General features: G+C 52.8%; 1 protein-coding gene across 6 annotated transcripts in view; it reads right to left on the bottom strand.

Moving 5' to 3' along the window:
* SNAP47 (synaptosome associated protein 47) overlaps positions 1-21,783 on the bottom strand; it is a 40,277-nt gene that overhangs the window by 7,658 nt on the left and 10,836 nt on the right. For 5 of the 6 annotated variants that reach the window (XM_029941437.1, XM_029941438.1, XM_029941439.1 and 2 more), the window contains exons 3-4: positions 7,979-8,469; positions 2,118-2,242 (exon numbers count right to left, since the gene is read on the bottom strand). In XM_029941437.1, the coding sequence (XP_029797297.1) occupies positions 2,118-2,242; positions 7,979-8,469 (616 nt within the window). The remainder of the gene's footprint in view (positions 1-2,117; positions 2,243-7,978; positions 8,470-21,783) is intronic. The other variant, XM_029941441.1, reaches the window with a different exon arrangement.

Genomic DNA, 21,783 nt, shown 5'->3' with positions numbered 1-21,783 from the left:
CAGTCCCGGGGCAGGAAGGGCCAGCGCACCAGACGCGAGACAACGGTCCACGGCGTTCTGCCAGACCCGTCCAGGGAATCCGGAGCCTCTCCCGGTCCCTGTGGATGGTGGCCGCCGCGCTGAGCACGCCGGCCCCAGGGAAACCACAGCCGGTCGTCTCTGTCAGCATCCGAACCGCAGGGCAAGTCACCAAGACCCGCGTCCACGTAAGGACTGTAACAGCATCCGCCACAGAGACCACGGCTGAGCGGGAGGGGCGGGGAGGCGGGTCTTGCATTTCTGTTTTCCCCAGAAATTTACCTCATTCCCACTCACACTTGAGCTTCGACTACAGTTAAGAATTCTTGTCTAAATACAAAACATGTGTTTCACCTCCCGAGGACGAGGCCCCGTGGAGCCCGGCCCTCCCTGCAGGAGGGAGGCGGCCGGCCGGGGCGCAGCCCTGCTCTCCCGCGGTGCCCCCTGCCCTGCGCCCGGCGTCCTGACTCACGGCTTGCTCAGCCGTGGACGACCATCGGGGCCAAGCCCAGGGCCACAGCCTCTCACGGGGAAGGAGAGCAGGGGAGGCCGCTCTACTCACACCCCGACCTCTCCCCGCTGGGGCCCGGGCTGCTAGTGTGAAAGTGGACGGGGCCTCGCAAGCCACACGGCCGCCACCAGAACCGCCAGGCAAGATCCCCGCGCTTCCCGTCACAGATGCCCCTGCCCCGGCCGCAGCGCTGGGTGCGGCCTCTGCAGGAGGCGGGAGCCGCCCAGACCCGCCCAGCCAGCCCTGGGAGACAGGGCTTGCCTGTTCCAGGAGGGCTTCTCAGGCCCGAGGCCGTGTTCTGGAGTCAACGCGTGGGCCACAGGAGCAGGCAGTGACCTGCAGAATTTGTGGCTGCAGCTAGGAAGTGGTGTTCCCATGTGTCATTACCGAGAGTGACTAAGTCAGACCTGGGGAAAGAGTGACAGCTCATGCATATGTAAAATATCCCACAGCACAGATGAATGCCTTTTTTCCAAGGAGGAAACGGCCCAGCTTAAAGGAGACCGGGCCTATGCAGACAGGCCAACAGGACTTCTTTAAAAGCAGGTTTAAAAGACGGTCTTCCTGTGTGCCCTGGTGGAGGAGCGAGGGGCCACGGACGGGATGGCCTCTCCCAAGAGAGTCTGAGTCTGCTGGAGCGTCCAGCCGCGAACCAGGGAATCTGAGTTGTCTCTACAAACACGCCAGGAAGAGAGCAGAAAGGGCACCGGGGAGCTGTACACACACAGGCGTGTCGCTGAGTGTCCCGCACGGGCCGCGTGTGGGTCCTGAGCGGCACACACGCACACGCCACCCTGAACGGAGGACTGATGTCAGGTGAACCCGGGTGAGGGCGGCAGGGCACGGGGCTTTCTACCAGTCCTGACACACCTATGACGGGTGCAACTGATGTCTAGGCATCTGCTTCAAAATTACTTAAAAAGGAAAAAATAAAATCACTACTGGCCAGCAATAACATCAGAAGACAAATTAAAATATTCCAATCAAATACTGTTTCAAGTTCTACTTCTGGACAAAAAGGAGCAAGCATCCTCGAGAACCCAGTGTCAAGCCCTTGAGAGAGATGTGAGTGAGCAAGCATGCTCAGCTGTACACGCGTGTGCACGCACACACACATGGACATACACACATGCACAGCACATGCACAGACATGCAGACACAGAGCACATGCACACACAGCACATACATGGACACACACAGACATACAAGCACACATGGACATACACACATGCACAGGACACACACAGACATACACAGACACACGAGCGCACACGAACATACACACATGCACAGCACATACACAGACATGTGGACATACACACAAGGACACACACAGATGCATGCAAACCACACATACACACAGTACACATGTATGCACATATCTGCACACGCACGACAGGCGGGAGTGGCCACAGGCGGGCCATGTGTGCACAGGCCCATGGCATGTCTGCACGTCCCCAAGTCCTCGGACCCGGACGGGCACCGCTCTTTCTCTGTCTGGTGCAGCCGCAGAGAGGAGGGTGTGCGGAGCCCTGTGTGCACCAGGCGGGAGCCGTCTGCAGGGCCCAGGCGCCGGAGCGCATGTTACCTGTCTCAGCTCCTGGGCGTCCCCCTCGGAAATGATGGGCTGGCGCGTCTGCAACTGGAGCGGCGGGCCCTCCTGGCCGCCCGGGCAGGGCTCCCGGTGCACGGCCCAGTCCATCAGCCCGGACGCTGGAGAGGAAAGCCAAACAGAAGTGACATCTTCCTGGAGGTGCGAGCGACCCGAGTTCATTCTGAACTTTACATGCGGTGACGCAGACAGGTGGAGGGCCGCCAGGGCTCTCTCTCACACACTGGTCCACAGCCTCTGCGCCTGCTGGGGAGGTGGGTGGGGCCCCGTCCCCGAGCGCTGCTCGGGCTGGGTGGGGGCTGCCCGAGCCTCATTCCCACCCGGGTCCACGGTGCTCCCTCAGCCTCGCTCTGACAGGAGAGTCAGGGTCTGGGTCTGCAACTGCCATCGGAAGACAGGCCCCGTATCCACGAGTGGTCCTTAGCCTTCTCTGGGGGGAAAGACCACAGCAAACGTTTGGGGTATCAGACATGCCACGTGCTGACCCCTGGTGAGGTGCCCGGGAACCCCCCTGCCGGAGACTGCAGCTCCAGGTCGTTACCCTGCACAAGGCTGTGGTTCCCTAGGGCACGGGAAGTGGCCAGCAGCTTGGGCCAGGAAGAGCCGATGTGCGGCCCGCGCTGAGCGCGGGTGAGTCAGAGCCCTGTGCGGGGCCCAGCGCTGCTCAGGGTGTCTCCTGTCCCCCGTACCTGCACCTGCTGAGCTCCTGAGGAGCGGGAGGGCAGACTACTGAGAGACCCTCCTGTGGGGTGGCACCGGCCTCCATCTGCGGCCCTGGGGCGTCGGTCAGGGTTGGGGCCTGTTCTCCACCACGCAAAGCGCCCAGGCACGCGGCACAGCCACGTTTATACTAGGACGCTGCAGAGCAGAAAGTGCCAGGACGAGACTCAGCTGTCTGGATGCCGGCACCTCTGGCTGCTGTGACTGGAGGTGCGGAAGGGCCACCCTGGCGGTGGTGAGCAGCCATCCGGCAGCCGCACAAATGCACAGTCAGGACAGGAAGGAGAAGGATGCTGGTCGGGATGGGCTCCTGCGGGCCACCTCCGCACACACACGGACTCCCCTATCACCTGCATTTCCCATCCGTACAGATGCATAGTTCCTGAGGGACAGGGACGCAGGGCCTCGTCCGGCACAAGTGTGGGCTGGGCGAGGACAAGACAGGTTTCTCAGGGCCCTGCCGTGGGAGAGGCCCAGGCCCTCGGAGAGCGCTCAGGAGTGAGCGGGCGGGGCAGGGGCTGCGTGGAGGCGAGACCCGGTCCGGCCTCTGCTGAGGGTGTGTGCACACCGCGTGAACGTGCCCTGAGCAGCGCAGCCCATGGGGAACGCCACCCCCTCATCCAGGGGGTCCAGATGTCTTCCCAGATGAAAACCTACTGTACACCGTGCACATATGTCTGGTTTTCTACTCCATTCTTATAAAAAGAAAAAAGGCCAGGGGTCCCTGGGTGGCTCAGTTGGCTGAATGTCTGACTCTTGATTTCAGCTCAGCTCATGATCTCGTGGTTCGTGAATTTGAGCCTTGTGTCAGGCTCTGCACAGTGCAGAGCCTACTTGGGATTCTCTCTCTCTCTCTCTCTCTCTCTCTCTCTCTCTCTCAAAATCAATAAGTAAACATTTAAAAAAATAAATGCTGACTGCAACCAACAAAATTGCTTTCACAACCTGTGTTCTCTTCCTCGGGGCTTTTAACTAGCAAGGGACTTCCCACAGCACGCAGCTCAGCACTGTTTTGCCTGACGAGATCAAAGACGCCGCCACCCACACTGTCACATCAAGAAGAGCGCTCCCCTGAAGCGGGCCGCAGTGGAGCAGCAGCAGAGACAGAAAGCCTGGCCCACGGCTGTCACTGGCCTGCAGGAAAGGCCATGAACACGCCTGATGTCACAGAGTTACAGTGACAACTCAGTCAGCACGGTCATCCTATGGCAAACTCCTTCCTCGGTGTCCACTCCCGGTCCCCTGGTCCCCTGTCCTAGGTCACACGGACGTGTCCCTGGCCCAGCCACCCCATCAGCAACCACCTTCCGCGGTGGCCTCTGCCTGCACACCTGCAGGCCCGTGCCGCCCCGCCCCTCCCCAGCCGCATCTCCTAACTGCCGCCCATGGTGCCCAGCACCGTGTGCCCCCACTGCCCCTCCAGGGTCTGTCCCCACACCTGCAGCCGTATTCTGGAGGGCCGGCCGACCTCTTCTGACCGTGTAACAAAAGGGGTTTGTACTCAGCCAGAAAGCCGAAACAGAATTTTTCTTCCTGGCATCTGGAAGTCGGGGGTACGTTTCCCGGGGACCTGCAGGGTGAGCTGGACCCACAGAGCTCAGCATCCCAGCGCTCTGTGCTGAGACCCTGTCACTGACTCGGTGACTTCAGCACTCTGAAATATCACCAAAGAAAAATCGATTTCCGAACAAAATAGTTTCTGCCTCTGGAGTCGGTAATTATCTCAGTTAAACAGAATCAGCAGGATCGTTCAAGCTACAAGGGAACGTTCGGGTGATTTCACTTTCTAGGAGCGACGGCCGGCCCAGCCGGGGCAGCCGTGGACGCACACCTGGCCTCACCGTGTGCCCAGAGCAAGACCAGCAGCCGCAGCCGGGGGCAGAGCAGAGCCTCCAAGGTCATTTCTCCCTGTCCCGGGGCCCCGACGCCTCACCGCCTCACCGAGGGCTCAGGGACGGGCCCAGGAGACAGAGAGCCCCCCAGCTCTGGCTCACGCAGGAAGCACAGGACAGCGCGGCACGGAGGGAGCCAGCAGTCTCTACGAAGTACACCCCCAGGCGTGCACTCTGCAAACTGCTGGAGAGCACTCCGATCGGAGCCCCAGGTCCTCGGAGGGGGTCTAGGGGGTCAGGGCCACACAGAGCCCAGGGAGTCCGCTGGGGCCCGGGCATGCCCACACCCTAGTGACCACACAGAGAGGGCCTATGGGGTCAGCGTGGTGCTGTGTTCTGGCGGCCACATGGGTGAGGGTCTGTCTGTCACTGTGGTCGCTGCACCCGGAGCCGGAGTCTTAAATGAGAGAGCGGTCCTGCACAGGGACATTACCGTCACAGCGATGTGTGCCGCTGGATGCCCAGGCCCTTCCTGGTGCTAGAGAGCAGGTCATTAAGGTCTGGTCTGGATCGCAGGACGGCTCACCAGGGGACACTTGAGGGCAGGCACTGGGTAAGGTCTTTGCTTCGTGCGTGAGCAGGTGACCGGGGCCTCTTAAATTAGGCGGTCGGAGAAGGTGACCAGTTGACAAAGATGAAAGTAAGTGCCCAAACACCGTAAAACGCTACACATGGGCCTTGCTCTGAAGTTCTCCAGAAGCCCGTCGGCCCAGGATCACAAGACAACATGACACAACGCGCAAACCTCGGCGCGGACGCGTCCTCTGGGGTACCGTGGGGTCGGGGACGGCAAGCACGAGGGAACGTGGACAGAACTCGGACTTGGGAGAGCCACGGTGAGCATCATGTGGTCAGGGGGCTTGGGGTCTGAGACGGGACTCTGTACCCTCCTCACGGCTTGTCCCCAAGCCGGAAGCTAGGAACTGCTTTCCCCCAAGGTGGACACTGCCCACCTGTGTCGTCCAGGCTCCCGAAGCCCCGGGAGGCGCCCTGGGCCGGCTGCTGCCTGGGCCACCTACACTGCCCAGGACTGCAGCAGTCTCAGGAAAGTTCCTCCGGGCCCAGTGCCTACACTGCCACCTTCTGGCCACACGCTCTAGCACGACAGCTGCTAGAGAGAGGTCCGGCTACGGTCTCCACCTCAGGTGCGGCCGCCAACAGGTCAGACGGCGCCCTGCCCGCAGCCAGGGCCTGCAGCTCCCCCCCAGCGCCCTCCTCACCGCCCGCAGAAGCTCCCGGGTGGGCAGGGTGGCCTTGCCAAGGGAGGACGGCACCTTTGCTCTGTGCACAGGCTGACATGAGCCCCAGGGTGAAAACCCACGTGTCATCCTGATGTGGCTCCACGCACACAGGCTCCGTCACTCGTTCCAACCCGAATCTGGGCCTTGCCGGGGACGTGTGTGCAGATGCGGCTGCCAGTAGGTGACTGGCTTCCCTGAGGAGGAAGACGTCTGGCCGTGGTCAGCAGCCCTGGCCGGGGCCCTTCCCGGTCTGCAGCCTGGCCACGGGGCTGCGGCTCGCGCTTCCTGCCCCTCTGTGGCTGTGTCTGCCCCTGCCCACACGCGCCGCCCACACTCTGTGCCGCGTCCTGGCTCTGACACCACCAGCTCTAACAGAGAGACCTCAACCGCGAATGCGGGGGAGCCCCGGAGGACAGGGGTTGGCTGCCCGGCACCTTGGTCTCCCCTCCCTGCCCAGGCCCCCGGGTCAGGGTCTTAGGCTGGCGGGCACCCCACCCTCCCTGGCCCTGTCGTGGGCTTCTAATCTGGTCCTGAAACAGGGGCCAAAGGAATATCTGGACACGCCAAGAAAATACGTGTTTTTTTTTAATGTTTTACTGTTATTTGAGAAAAAGAGAACATGCACACGCATGTAAGTGGGGGAGGGGCAGAGAGCGAGAGGGAGACACAGAATCCGAAACAGGCTCCAGGCTCTGGGCTGCCAGCAGCAAGCAAAGCCATGAGCCTTGAGATCATGACCTGCACTGACGTCAGATGCTTAACGGACCGAGCCAGGTAGGTGCCCCAAGAAAACACATTTTTAAATTAAAATTTTACATTCACAGTCCAATATTTTGGTCCTCACAGGACCAGATCTATTTTCAAGCATACTTCTTCTTGAAACTTGAAGCCATCTAGAAGAGCATCATAATTTTCATGTGCTAGGGAAACCGGTTACGTATCAGCACTGAAATCAGTCACTTCAGAGAAAGAAGAAACCGGGACAGTAAGAGACCCGTCTCTCAGTGTAACCCACATCCAGCAATCCAAGTTAATAAGGAAGGGCTACTGCTCTGTCAGAAAAATCTCTGTAACATAGAAGCAAGACCACCTAGGACGCCAGTGTTAGAAAGTACGATACTTTATGACGTTGGGATTTCTTAAGCCGGGCTCAGAAACAGACGGAAGGGGGAACACGGCGGCTGTGAGCACAGCAGCATTACCGCTGTCTGTGCTGGAGAACGAAGTCTGGGCAGGGGTACGGTGGCCCCCGAAGTCCACGAGGGACGCGGCCCTACAACACGCGAGGAGCAGACGGACAGACAGCACAGGAGGAGCAAACAGGATAGGCAAGCCAAGCAGACACTGGGTGTGAGACAGGCCTCCCACAATCACTCACCGACAGGAAAGGAACGGTGTGAGGCGACTGAGATGCTACCGACCCCCATCAGGAAGGCAGCCTGAGCAGGTCGGTGGCCCCAGGCTGCCCCGGAGGCACACGCCGCGCCCCGAGCTCCCCATGGCCACCCGCAGGAGGACCCCACCGGCCCTCGCCACGGCCACAAGTGCACAGAACGATTCTGCACGGTTGTCCAGGGTTCTGATTCCCAGACACGTTCCTGGCATGGGCCCAGGTCACGGGTGCAGAGACTGGGCACCGAGCAGAGCCGGCAGGTTGGTGCCAGGCAAGTCCCACAGAGGAAAGAGGTGAAAACACCTGCCCTGGAGCCCTCCTGTTCCTGCCAGAGAGCAGACCCCGCGGAAACCCGCCCGGCTCTCGCTCGAGTGTGTGGGACGCCTGAGGTCCGGGACTCGCGTCCTTCGAGGGGGCGGGAAGTAAGGACAGCGGCTCGAAGTTGTTTTCACCTACAAATGCACAGTTGCAGGTGCCTGGAAACCGGCAGCCGCTCCCAGCGACGCCTCACGTGACGGGCGAGCCACAGGCATGCTGCGTTGGACCGCGATTCTGCAGACCCATGCAGGGGCTGTGCCGACGGTCACTCACCTGCGTGCCACACGGAGCTGCCCTTCTCTTCTGGGGAGGAGGTTCTGGGGCCGCCAGGAGTCAGGGCATCTCCCAGCACCTCCATCTTCTTGCCGAACTGCACCTCCAGAACGGGGATGGCCTCTGACATCCTGGCGGATATCAGGTGATAGGCTATGTCGGGCTTCCCGATGAACCGCTGGCGGATGCTGACCTCATAGGGCGTGTGGACCTTAATGTCATCCACGTCTTCTCTTTCAAACCTGTGCACGAGCGCAGAGCTCGAGTCACGGATTTCCAGCCCAGACACCAGGACGGTGAGACTCCCTGGGTTGACATGGGACGTTGTTCTCTGGGAGACGACAGCAGGAATTCTGACCACTACCCCTTCCTTCCCGAGAGCTTTGGGACTCGCCGGCGAGGCCCCTGCCTTGGGCTTTGTTTCCGATGGCATCTTCCAAAGCTTGGAGCTAAAGGGCCACCAGGAAGGGGACTCCAGCTCTGTCAGCAACCTAAAAGACCAAAAACAAAACAAAACAAAACAACAACAACACACACACACACACAGAATAGTCAAGTGAGTTTCAGTGCGTTGTCTTGAAAACCGCTATAGCCTTTATACGGCAGTTAGCCATTTTACAGGGCACTTTCCCACGAGCACTCCATGAAGAAGAGCAGGAATTACTATCCTGTGTTTTAGAAAAGAAAACCGAGGCTAAGAGCATATCTCATCCATCTACAGACACAAAGCTAATCAGGAACAAGCCCACAACAGAAATGCACGTTTTCTGGGGCACCTGGGTTGCTCAGTCAGCTAAGTGTCCAACTCCGAATTTCAGTTCAGATCATGATCTTGCAGTTTGTGAGTCTGAGTCCGACATCAAGTTCTATGCCGACGGTATAGAACCTGCTTGGGATTCTCTCTCTCTCTCTCTCTCTCTCTTTCTCTCTCTCTCTCTCTCTCTATCAAAATAAATAAATAAACTTAAAAAAATTTTTTTAATAAAAATAAAAAGGAAAAGAGACACGCCTTCTGCAAAATATTGCTCTTTCCACATTTGACCTTGGGTGATTCTGACTCCAAATAAATCCGGATCTGGATTTGCAGGGAACCATCTGCTGGAACTTTCTGTAGTAACTTGTCCTATACAATATGGTAATAAGCACATGGGGCTCCTGGGCACCTGCAGGGCGGCTACTAACGAGGGACTGAATGTTAAACTTAATTACACATGACTAGTGCCTACCATATCAGATGGTACAGCTATAAAATAACCACTAATAACACCAGGAGGTCTATCTTGTGATGAAAAAAACAGAAGCAGGAAAGATAAGCAAAGGAACAAAGATCAAATGGAAAAAACAGAAAATAAATATCAAGATGGTGGAATTAAATACAGCCATATTAGTAATTATATTAAATGTAAATAGACCAAATTGTCTAATTTAAAGGCAGATTGTCATCCTAGATTAAACAAACAAAAAAAACAAAAAAAAACAAGACACAGTTATATCTTGTTTATAAAAGATACTATGAAATATAAGGATGCAGACACATCAAAAGCAAAGGGAATGATAAAAAGATACATCATACCAGTAATAAACTGTAAGACAAGGAGTGTTACCAAGGATAAAGACAGACAATGCATAATAATCCATCAACAACCCACCAATCCAACAAAAAACTGAATGCTGTTCTATGCATATCTGACAAAATTTCAAAATTCATTAAGCAAACCAACAAAACTAAAAGAAGAAATAGACAACCATAGTTGTAGGTTTTAACAATTTCTCTCCATAATCAATACAGCAAAAAGACAATAACAATTAGTAAGAATACAGACACGATTTAACCAACTGAATCTGATTGATATTTAAAAGTGTATTCAAAACATTAAAAAAAGTATAACACGTCTCAATAAATTTCAAGTATTGAAATCATACAGAGCATGTCCTCTGCCCTCAAAGAAATGAAATTTGCAATTAATGACAAAAGGTTAATAGAAAATCCTCAAATATCTGGAAATTAAATACAATTCTAAATAAAGGGAATCAGAAAAACACCTGAAGCAAATGAGACAAAATGACATTCACAAAACGGCAGGACGCAAGTGGCGCAGTCATGAGGAAAATTTGTAGCTCTCAGTGCGTGTTTGAAAACTACTTAGAAGGACTTAAAATCCGTGATTTAAGCTTCTGTCTCAAGAAGTTATAAACTGAAACTGAAGTAAGTAGAAGAAACAAAAAGCAGAAATCAATGAAACTAAAGACAGAAAAAAGAAAATATTAACACAGCCAAAAGTTGGTTCTTCGAAGAACTTTTAAAAAAAGTAAACCATTACAAAAAAATGATCCAAAATAGAACAAAAAAAAAATGCGTATCACCCACATCAGGAGCGAAGGAGGCATCACCATAGGGCCTTTAGCCTTTGAAAGATACCACGCCCATCTCCACGCCAGTAAACTGGACTTTTATGAAACAGACAAAACACTCAAAAACCCCAACCTTCCAAAACTGAAGCAAGAAGTAGTTCAAGAATATGAACAGCCATAACAAAGTAGCAGAAAGAGAAACTGAGGGCAAAAACATCTCATTTACATATGTACTAAAAATAATAAAATGCTGTAGGAATAAATGTCACCCTGGAGGTGGAAGACTTGTGCTCTGAAAACTGTAAGACATTGATGAAAGAAGTTAAAGATGACACAAAGAAATGAAAATATACAACGTGCGCATGGCCTGGAGGAATGAATGTTGTTAAAATGTCCCTACTATCTACAGATCGCATACAATCCCTACCTAAACACCAAGAGCATTTTTCACAGAATTAGAACAAATACTACTGAAATTTATATGGAACAGCAGTAGACCTCAAACAGCCAAAGTGATCTGGAGAGCTAAGAGCCAGGCGGGAGCTGTGGCAACCCCAGACCTCGGGACAGACTGCAAAGTTACAGTGACCACAACAGTACGGCCCTGGGCACGCGCGCTAAAACAGACTCGCAAGTCAAAGGACAGAACAGAGAGCACAGAAGTACACCCACACTTATGTGGCCAACTCATCTATGACAAAGGACGCAAGTACACGCAATGCAGAAAAGACAGTTTCTCCCACAAACGGTGGTGGGAAAACTGGACAGCCACATGCAAAACAATAAACCAGGACCCTTTCTTAAACCTTACACAAAAATAAGCTGAAAATAGATTAATGGATTAAACGTGAGACCTGAATACATAAAACGCCTAAAAGAAAGGAGTGATAGCCTAGACATTGGCCTAAGTAACATATTTGTGTTGTTATGGGAACAAAAGTGAAAACAAACTGTTTCACTTTATTTTCACAAAATAAAAAGCTTCTGCACACCAAAGGAAACCTCTGACAATACAAGCAGGTAACCTACGGAATGGAACAAGATATTTGCAAGTAATACATACGATAAGCAGTTAATATCTAAAACACATAGAGAACGTATATGACTCATCACCAAAACAAACTAACAACCCAATTAAAAAATGGGCAGAGGATCTGAACAGGCATTTCTCCAAAGAGGACATCCAGATGGCCTACAGACACATGAAACGATGCTCAACATCACTCATCATCAGGGAAACACAAATCAAAACCACACTGAGATACCACCTCACACCTGTCAGAGTGGCTAAAAGTAACAGCTCAGGAAACAACGGATGGTGGCGAGGCTGCAGAGAAAGGGGAGCCCTTCTGAACTCTTGGCTGGGGGGGTGCACACCGGTGCGGCTACTCTAGAAAACACTGTGGGGGTGCTTCAAACATTACAAACAGAATTACCATATGATCCAGTAATTTCACTACTGAGTATTTACCCAAAGAAAATAAAAACACGAGTGTTAAAGAAGTATGTACCCCTGTGCTTACTGAAGCATTATTTACAGTGGCCAAAGTATGCAAGTAACCCAAGGGTCTATCCATAGAGGAATGGATAGCGAAGGCGTCACACACACACACACACACACACACACACACACACACACACACAGGAAAGTTACTCTGCCATAAAAAAGAATGAAATTTTGCCATTTGCAACAACATGGATGGACCTCGAGAGTACTACGCTAAATAAGACAGAGAAAGACAACACTACATGATTTCATTTATATGTAGAGCCTAAAAAACTAAACAAATAAACAGACAAAAACCAGAAACAGACCCATAAATACATAGAACTGATGGCTGCCAGAAGGCAGGGGAGTTGGGTGAGGAGCAGAATGGGTGAAGGAAGTGGGGCATAGAGGCTTCCAGTTAAGAAACAAATAACTCACGGGGGTACAAGGAGTCTGATCAATGATCCCGTAATGGTGCTGGATGGTGACACTACTTGTAGCGAGCACAGCATCGAGTGTAAACTCGTCTGATATTCTGTACACCTGAAATTAATGTGACCTTGTGTACCAGCTGTACTTCAATTAACAAAACGGGCGTGTGGACATCCACCCTCACCTGGCTGTACTCGGGTCCTTCCCCGAGAGTGGGGTGGCGGTACAAGAGGCCACAGGAAAAGCCAGCAGTAACAAGGGACACCTTACCGGTTCAGCAGACGGGGATGGTAACAAGACCTCCCTGATTCTCCCAGTCTAGGGCTCTGTTGGCCCTTAGCTGGTCCCAAAATTCACATGGAAATGCAAAAGACCCAGAAGAGCCAAAACAATCCTGAAAAAGAAAGAAGTCAGTGGGCTCTCACTACCCGAGTGGGAACTTACTTCACGATCACGGCAATGGTGATGGTGTGGACTGGTGAACGGTTACGGCATGGATCAGTCATACTCTAAGACTCTTGGAACAAACCAGAAGAATGACCTCTGTGTCTCTGGATTAGGCAACGAACTGGGTGTGACACCAAAGGCAGCCGGGTCTGGGCTCTATCTGTTGGGGAGGCACACACAAGCAGGTCCGGGTACCGCGATGTCCATAACAGATTTACCACCACAGGATGTGTACTTCCCAAGAAAAAATTATAAAACATACAAAGAGAGAAGAAGTGTGGCTGATTCACAAAGCCCATCCCCATCTCTGAGGAAGTCCTAATATTTTAATTATCAAACATGTTACACCAAAATCTTAAATATGTTCAATGAGTTAAATGTAACTATGGACAAATGACTGAAAGAAATCAGAAAAAAATGTCTGAACGAAACAAGACTATTACTAAAAAGACAGAAATTAGGAGAAGGAACCAAATTCTAGGGCTGAAAAGTGCAATCACTGAAATGAAAAATTCGCCAGAGGGATTCGATACCAGATTTGAGGAGAGAGAACAGAGAATGGGTGAATTTAAGGTAATACCTTTGAAATTTCCCAGTCTGAGAAGCAGAAAGGAAAACAAAGGAAGAAAAATGATCAGAGCCTAAAGGACACCATCATACATATCCACAAATGTATTACGGGAATCCTAGATGGATGAGAAAGGGACAGAAAATGAATTTGAGGAATCAATGGTTGAAAACTGCCCAAATCGCATGAAAGACATGAATGTACACATTCAAGAAGCTCAACAAACTCCAAGGGAGATAAACTTAAAAAGAGCCACATCAAGACACGTTATAGTCAAACTGTTGAAACTCAAAGACGAAAACAGAATTTCAAAAGCAGGAGATGAACCTGCCATGTTCAAGGGATTCACAGTAAGAGGTGGTCCAATGTAACCAGCCAGCCGCCAAGGAGCAGGCTGAACACCCCAGAGAATGGAGGCACACTAGAGACCTGGGGTTGGTGGCTGGGGCCAGGCTGGCCTCGGTGAGCTGACGTCTGTGCTGCAGGGCCCGATTGTAGCTTCTGTCCCTGTCACCGTGGCCACTTGGTTCACGGGCCCAGTGGACAACTTCAGGAGACGCTGGAGAAACAGGCTGACTGGTACCCAGGGCACAGGTCATCCCTTCCACTGGATTATTACCATCCTCTACTGAAGAAGCCCTTCGGGGAGCATTCACGTGTGTCTTTCTTCCCCACCAGGGAAGTCCACCGCCACACTTCTGCTCCGAACCTCGTTGTCATGAAGTTCCCAATCATGTTTCTTCCAGTCCGGAACATCGGCCAAACCACCAGCCACAGCCGGTGGGCACGCAACTCAGCGTCTGGCCCGTCCCTCCTTCTAAGAAAAGTGTTGAGCAGAGTGCCACACACCGGTCACCGATCTCAGGGAAGGACTCGCACACTTCCGCCCACAGCGTCCTGGTATTGGAGTCACGGAGCACAACTCAGCCCAGCACTGGACAGAGCGATGTCGTGCTCAGCTTTCCTCGCGCAGAGAAGAGACAGAGCAGAATCACCTCTGGGAGTGGCCACTGGTCCCCTGGAAGCCTATGTAGGACAACGGGCTTGTGTGCATCCCTGAAACGCTGCAGTTCAAGGACGGCTCCCCTCCCCCCACGGACTCTGAAAGACACACTCTGACAGCCGGCAGCGCGCCGCAGCAGGACAAATGAGTGCCGGCTGAGCTTGTACGGGGAACGCGATTTCCCTACGAGGTGACCAGCCTGGCACCGGCCGTGTGCTCTAGCCCTAAGACCTGTTCTAACGGGGCTGACAGTGGGCCAAAGACTGCACAGACTGCCTTCCCACATGGCTCGCAGTCCCAGCCGCCGGAAGGCTCTCCCCTCACTGCTGTTTCTGGGCACTGTCTGCAGACGGAGCAGAACGACATGTAAGTGGGAACCAGACCCCAGTGCTTTCGTCCTCAGCCAACTAACGGGAGGCCGCTCCCAAGGAAGGGACTGTGCTGTAGGTGCAGGCTGGGGGACAGAAGGCGGGGGACAGGAGGGGCACTGGAGCACTCACTGGAGGGGGTGCAGGCTGGGGGACAGAAGGCGGGGGACAGGAGGGGCTGGAGCACTGGAGGAGGTGCAGGCTGGGGGACAGAAGGCAGGGGGATAGGCGGGGGGCTGTGGCACTGGAGGAGGTGCAGGCTTGTCCCTAGTCTCCTGCCACACACCAGTTTGTGTCACTGTGTATGTCCCAAGTCATCGCTTGCTGGGTCAGATAATACTCATTTCACGAAGAACAGCTCAGATCTTGTGGTAACTTGGTGGTTGATGGTTCAAAGTTCTGTCTCTACAAAGGCCCAGTAGGTGGCCAAGAGCTGTTTTTCAGAAAGAAAGCAGTTATCTGCATAGGGTGGCATGGCTTTGCTCCGAAATCCCCAGGGCACGCACTGTGACTCCCTGCAGAGGTCCACCAAAGGCTCCGGAGAGCGCCCATCTACTGAGGATACTTTAAGTGCCACGGGATCTGGGGGTCATGTGGCCCTCGTGTCAGCTGGACCTGCTGCAGAGCTTTCTTGCTCTGAGCCGCACTCAGGACCCACAGTTTTTCAAGTCACTTGGTAAACGGGCCAGAAAGCACCACAAATGAGGATGTTGCTTCCAAAATGGTCAGTGTCTCCTTTTTGGTTGTAGGAAGAGCCAGAGGCAAAAATCTGTCCTTCACTGTAGAAGACATAGTTCAGTGAGGCCCACACCGCTGGATCCCTAGGAATTTCCCTGAGATGCAAAGCCCCTGAATCCCTGGGAGATTTATTTCCCAACCTCTGACATGCAAATGCCTTTGCAGTGCGTCCTGAGTACTTGCTAATTTTACACGCTGGGCTCCATCAGTCAGTATGGTATCACCCAGGTAACGGGCCAGGGTGCTACTCCGTGGAGGGAAACACAGCCCAGGTCTCTGCGACAGAAGCAGGGGCACGGGCTGGACAGCTGGTGTGGCCCTGAGGTGAGACAGCAGGGACAGTCTGCCGGGGAGCTAACTGCTCTGGGGGTCCCTCCCAACAGGACGGACGGAGCATGTCAGCCAGCGTAAGTGCAGGACACGGGTCCCGGAGGACGTGCTAACTTGCTCAAGCATCTGAACAGCGAGTGCTCTGGGAGCACCACCTGGTCAGGGTTAGGGCAATCTCCTGGTCTTCTCCATCTTTCTGCTGCGCAGCCAAGTGAGGGCGCTGGGTGGACCCGGTGCGGGCTCACTGTCCTCACACCCTGCAGTTCGGTGACGGGGACACCCAACCTCTGCAATCCCTGCGAGGATGGCTCACTACCCCTGGGAGCTCCAGTGGCCTGCCCAGAACAGCCCTCACTCAGCAGGTCAGGGAGCTGGTGTGGGCTTGTCTAGCTGCTGAGGGCGTGTGCTCCGATCACGTGCTCCAGGACTGGGAAAAACAGCCGTGGGCTGGGGTCAGAGGCCCAGCGGGAGTGCTGTGTGACTGTGTGTGGACCCCTGGCCCCAAGCAGCCCCTCCCCTGACTGGTAGGTCTGCTAGAATCAGCGTCAGATCCAATGTCCCCAAGTCCTGAAAAGTCCGATGACTTCCTGCCCGCAGTGCACAGTCGCCCTGGTTGGACACCACAGGGCCCGGGGGGACGGCTGGCATGAGGAATGACAGTGTCAACAGATGGTGGCATCCCAGGGTCCTTCCTCAAGGGGGCCTGTGTCCCCGTCCTTCAAGGGGCTTCAGGTCTGGAAACTGGTTCAAGTCTGGGAGATGAGTCAGGGTCCGTGACTGCTTTCTAATTCAACTCAGAGGCTCTCTCATCGGCCCAGGGCACTTCTGTGTCACAGCACTTGTAAGGGCGTAGGGGCCTACTGGCCACCTGCTTCCTGTCCACAGGCATGTGACCAAGCAGCCAACCACAGGTCTCTGGGACTCACACCACTGACTGCTCCTTCCACTCCGCTGTCCTTTCTGGTGCCCATCCCACATGTCCTCAGTGACTGTAGGCCACCAACTGGCCCTGGAAACCCAGAGTCCATCACCCCTGCCACGGGGACGGCACAGCCCTGCACCCTGAGTCCATCATCCCCACTACCTCTCCGTGGGTGAGGGTCCCGGCCCCGCACCCCGGAGTCCATACTCCCATCACCCACTGCAGGGAGGGTCCCGGCCTGGGGCCCTGGAGTCCATATTCCCTGCCACAGGCAGGGTCCCGGCTCAGGGACAGCAGTGCCCACTATCCGTTCTGGCCTACAGAGAAGAGTGGCCACATGGCTCTCCGAGGACATGGGGCCCCTCACGAACAGGTTCTCATGCTCCTGGGGACGTGCATGCTCTGGGCCAGGCCGGGTCTGAGCAGGTCTCACACAGGAAGTCCATGCTCCCATTCCACCCTCACCCGGCACAGGTCACCGCCCATCCAGCCTCGCCCGCCAGTGGACCACCGGAGCCCTCGCCAACCCCGGGAGCAACAGCACTGACTCCAGCCCCTGGTCTGTAGGCCCTCAGCTGTGAATAACATCCTTTCCACCGCCTCCCCCTTGATACCCTTTCCCATGCGTGTCTTGCAGACTTCCTTCATCTGTGGTCACTGGGAACTTCATGCAGCTCTTCCACAGGGTCACATGCTGCTTGAGGGCACGTTGTGTGCCTCACCTTCTGGGATCTGGTGTGGCCTGAGCCTAGCAATTCATCTAGGAGCAAAGGGGGGTGGTGAGGGTGGGGCCTGAAGAGACCCACCACCATCCTGCAAGCAATCACCGCAGGGCGCTGTTCCAGACTCTTCCAGCCAAGACATCCCATCTCCCTACATGAGGCTGGAAGGGACCTGTCTGCCGACGAGGACTCACTCGGACGGAGGGTGCAATGCCCCCGGTTTCCTCAGGACTCTCCCATCTGTCCACGTGCCGCTTTTCAGGATCCAGTTTCTTCTTCATCAGTGTCTTGCACTTAACACCAGACAGCACGCAAAGCTCGGGCCTCAATTTTTGCCGTGATTCCCGCGCTCGCAGATCTGGTCTTTAGAAATCCTGGCCCTGCTGGTTCAATATTCACAAATCAACTGCTGACACACATCAATAAAAGAAAGGATAAGAACCATATGACCCTCTCAATAGATGAAGAAAAAGCATCTCACGGGACACAGCACCCTTTCTTAATAAAACCCTCAGCAAAGTAGGGACAGATGGAACACACCTCAATCCCATAAGACTATATACGAAAACTTCACTGCTAATGTCATCCTCAATCGGGAAGAAACTGAGAGCTTTTCCCCTGTGATCAGGAACAAGACAGAAATGTCCACTTTCAGCATTACTGCCTAACAGTTCACTGGCGGTCTTAGCCCCAGCAACCGGACCACCAAAAGAAACAGAGTGCATCCAGATCCGCAAGGAAGAAGTCAAACCTCCACTATTTGCATATGACATGGTAATCTACGTAGAAATCCCAAAAGACTTGACCAAAAAATTGCTAGAACTAGTATATGAATTCTGCAAAGTCACAGGATATAAAATCAACATATAGAAATTGGTTGCATTTCTATATACCAATAACAAAGCAGCAGGAAAAGAAATCCAAGAGTCAATCCCATTTACAACTTCAGCAAAACAATAAGATACCCAGGAATAAACCTAACTAAAGACGTAAAAGATCTATATGTTGAAAGCTATAGAAAACTTGTGAAAGAAATTGAAGAGACACAAAGAAATGGAAATACATTCCATGCTCAGATTGGAAAAACAAATATTGTTAAAATGCCCATACTACAGAAAGCAATCTACGCATTCAATGCAATCCCTATCAAAATAACACCAGCATTCTTGACAGAGCTAGAACAATCCTAAAATTTGTATTGGTCCATAAGAGACCCCAAATAGCCAAAGCAATCCTGAAAAAGAAAAGCAAAACGGGAGATATCCCGATTCTAGGCTTCAAGCTATGTCACAAAGCTCGGGTACTGGCACAAAACAGACGCACAGATCAACGGGACAGAATAGAAAACTCAGAAATGAACCCACAACTATGTGATCTTCGACAGCTTTGCCATCTTCGGCAAAGCGGGAAAGAATATCCAATGGAAAAAAAAAGTCTCTTTGGCAAAAGGTGCCTGGAAAGTTGTGCAACAAAATGCGGAAGAATGAAACTGGACCACTTACACCAGACACAAAAATGAATTCAACATATAGATGAAAGACCCAAAAGTGAGGCAGAAAACCATCAAAACCCTAGAGGAAGACACAGGCAGCAACCTCTTTGACCCCAGCCACTGCAACTTCTTGCGAGACATGTATCCAGAGGGAAGGGAAACAAAAGCCAAAATGAACTACTGGAATCGCATCAAGATACAAAGCTTCTGCACAGCAAAGGAAAACAATCCACAAAACTAAAAGGCAACTGGCGGAATGAGAGAAGGTATTCGCAAATGACATGTCAGATAAAGGGTTAGTATCCAAAACATATAAAAATCTTATCAAACACCACACCCAAAAAACAAATAATCCAGTTAAGAAATGGGCAGAAGGGGCACCTGGGTGGCTCAGTCGGTTAAGCATCCGGCTTCAGCTCAGGTCATGATCTCACGGTTTGTGGGTTTGAGCCCTGTGTCGGGCTCTGTGCTCAGAGCCTAGAGCCTGCTTCAGATTCCGTATCTCCCACTCCCTCTCTGACCCTCCCCTGCTCCCCACACTGTCTCTGTCTCTCAAAAATGAATTAAAAAAATTAAAAAAGAAATGAGCAGAAGACATGAATAGACACGTCTCCAAAGAGGACATAGATGCCAACAGACACATGAAACGATGCTCAGCATCACTCAGCATCAGGGACACACAAATCAAAACCACACTGAGATACCACCTCACGCCAGTCAGAGTGGCTAAAATGAACAAATCAAGAGACTGTAGATGCTGGTGAGGGTGTGGAGAGACGGGCACCCTCCTACACTGTTGGTGGGAATGCAAACTGGCGCAGCCACTCTGGAAAACAGTATGGAGGCCCCTCAAAAAACTAAAAATAGAACTCCCCTATGAAGCAGCAATTGCACCACTAGGTATTTCTCCAAAGGATACAAAAATGCTGATTTGAAGGGGTATATGCACCCCAATGTTTATAGCAGCATTACCAACAGCAGCCAAATGGTGGTGGAAACAGCACAAATCAGCTAATGTAGTATGCATACATATACAAACATGTATATAGTGGAATATTACTCAGCCATCAAAGAGTGAAATCTTGCCATTTGCAATGACGTGGATGGAGCTAGAATGTATTATGCTAAGCAAAATGAGTCAATCAGAGAAGGACAAATACCATATGATTTCACTCACATGTGGAATTTAATACACAAAACATAAACATATGAGCAGGGAAGAGAAGAGAGGGAAACATACCACAGAGACTGTTAACAGGAGAGAACAAACTGAGGGTTGACAGAGGGGAGGCAGGTGGGGAGGGGCTACATGGGGGATGGGCATTGAGGAGGGCACTTGTTGGGATGAGCACTGAGCGTCGTATGTAAGTGACGAACCACTAAATTCTACTCCTGAAGCCATTACTACACTACACGCTAACTAACTAGAATGTATACAATAAACGGTAAGAAATCTAGGCCCTGCAGCTACAGGAGCTCTGGGTATCTTTCAGGGCTGCTTTTCTTGCACCCTGAGCTCATTCTTTCCTTTCTGTACTTTGTCCAATTAAGTTTGGAGTAGCCGGCAAATATCATTAATTTGACAAAAAGGCTATTAGCATCAAATATGTGGTCACTTAGATCCTTGCCTTTTAAAGTGTTTGACTGGGGGCGCCTGGGGGGCTCAGTTGGTTGAAGTGTTCCAACTTTGGCTCAGGTCATGATCTCACAGCTCTTGAGTTTGAGCCCTGTATTGGGCTCTGTGCTGACGGCTTGGGGCCTGGAGCCTGGTTTGGATTCTGTATTCTCCTCTCTTTGACCCTCCCCTGTTTGCGCTCTGTCTCTTTGTCTCTCAAAAATGAGTAAATGCTAAAAAAGAAAATATTTGATTACGAGTGTCCCGCAGAGACGTTTTGTGTATCTCTAGTGCCACAGGCCACACATAGGCATGGAAATGAGAGTTAGTAAGAGTTAAACCTAATCAGACTAGAAATCCCAGAAACTGTGGAACAAATTCGGAAATCACCCTTCAGTCTTAGTACCAGATTCCCTATCTGTCCGCTTCTCCAGAAACCATTAGGGGACACACACATACATATGTACACGTATGCACACACACACACACACACACACTCTCACATGCACAAACATAGAGGAAGAGGAGACAGAGAGGAAGGGCAGAGCAGAGGCAGGCGTGGGTCAGGACAGAGTGCAACGCCGTCCCTGAAGCCCCCTGGAGGCACCACAGCTGTTTTCACCCGGGACGTGGTGGGACAGAGACCCAGCACCGCGAGGGGCCACTTCTAGCCCAACTAGACTCCGCGGTGCGCCTGGCCCGCCCGCAGTGAAGACCTATGAGAGGACAACGAATCACAAAGCACAACAAGAACACAAGCTGTGAGGCCCCCAGGGGCGCTGACCCGTGTCTGGAGGCGCCGCCGCTGACGGTGTGTCGGGGCCCACAGTCCCCAGCCCCTGGGACGGGATGCGGGGGCAGCCCCTCGGGGCCCTCAGGTCGCCCGGCCCCGCACGGGGGCAGGACGGCGGCTGGGGGTGGAAGGGTCTGTTTCCGTGACCCAGTCCTCCTCTGGCTCATCCGCTGAGGCTTCAGGAGGAGGAACTCAACATGTCGAACAGAGCGACGGCTTAGGTGTCTCGAGCTCGTCCATCGTTACCCTCACTTCCTAGCGGGAACCGAGAGCAGATAACGGGAGCTTGGGGGTCGACACGGCAGACACGAAAGCACACCATGGATCTCTCTTCCCAACTGCCTGTTGAAGCACTGATCCGCACACGGGAAAAGGCGGTAACTGGCAACAAAATGGCAAATCGAGGGAGACCATATGGCTGGAGAAGTACCCACACGCACTATGTCTCTTTTACCCAATGACCACAAATGGGCAACGTTCAAAGATGGCAGGAAAGGCTGGACTTGTCACGGACAGTGCCTGTTCAGGACGGAG

Source organism: Suricata suricatta, chromosome 6 (genome assembly GCF_006229205.1).
Source record: "Suricata suricatta isolate VVHF042 chromosome 6, meerkat_22Aug2017_6uvM2_HiC, whole genome shotgun sequence".
Classification (NCBI taxonomy): domain Eukaryota; kingdom Metazoa; phylum Chordata; class Mammalia; order Carnivora; family Herpestidae; genus Suricata; species Suricata suricatta.
This window is presented reverse-complemented; position numbering and strand designations above follow the sequence as displayed.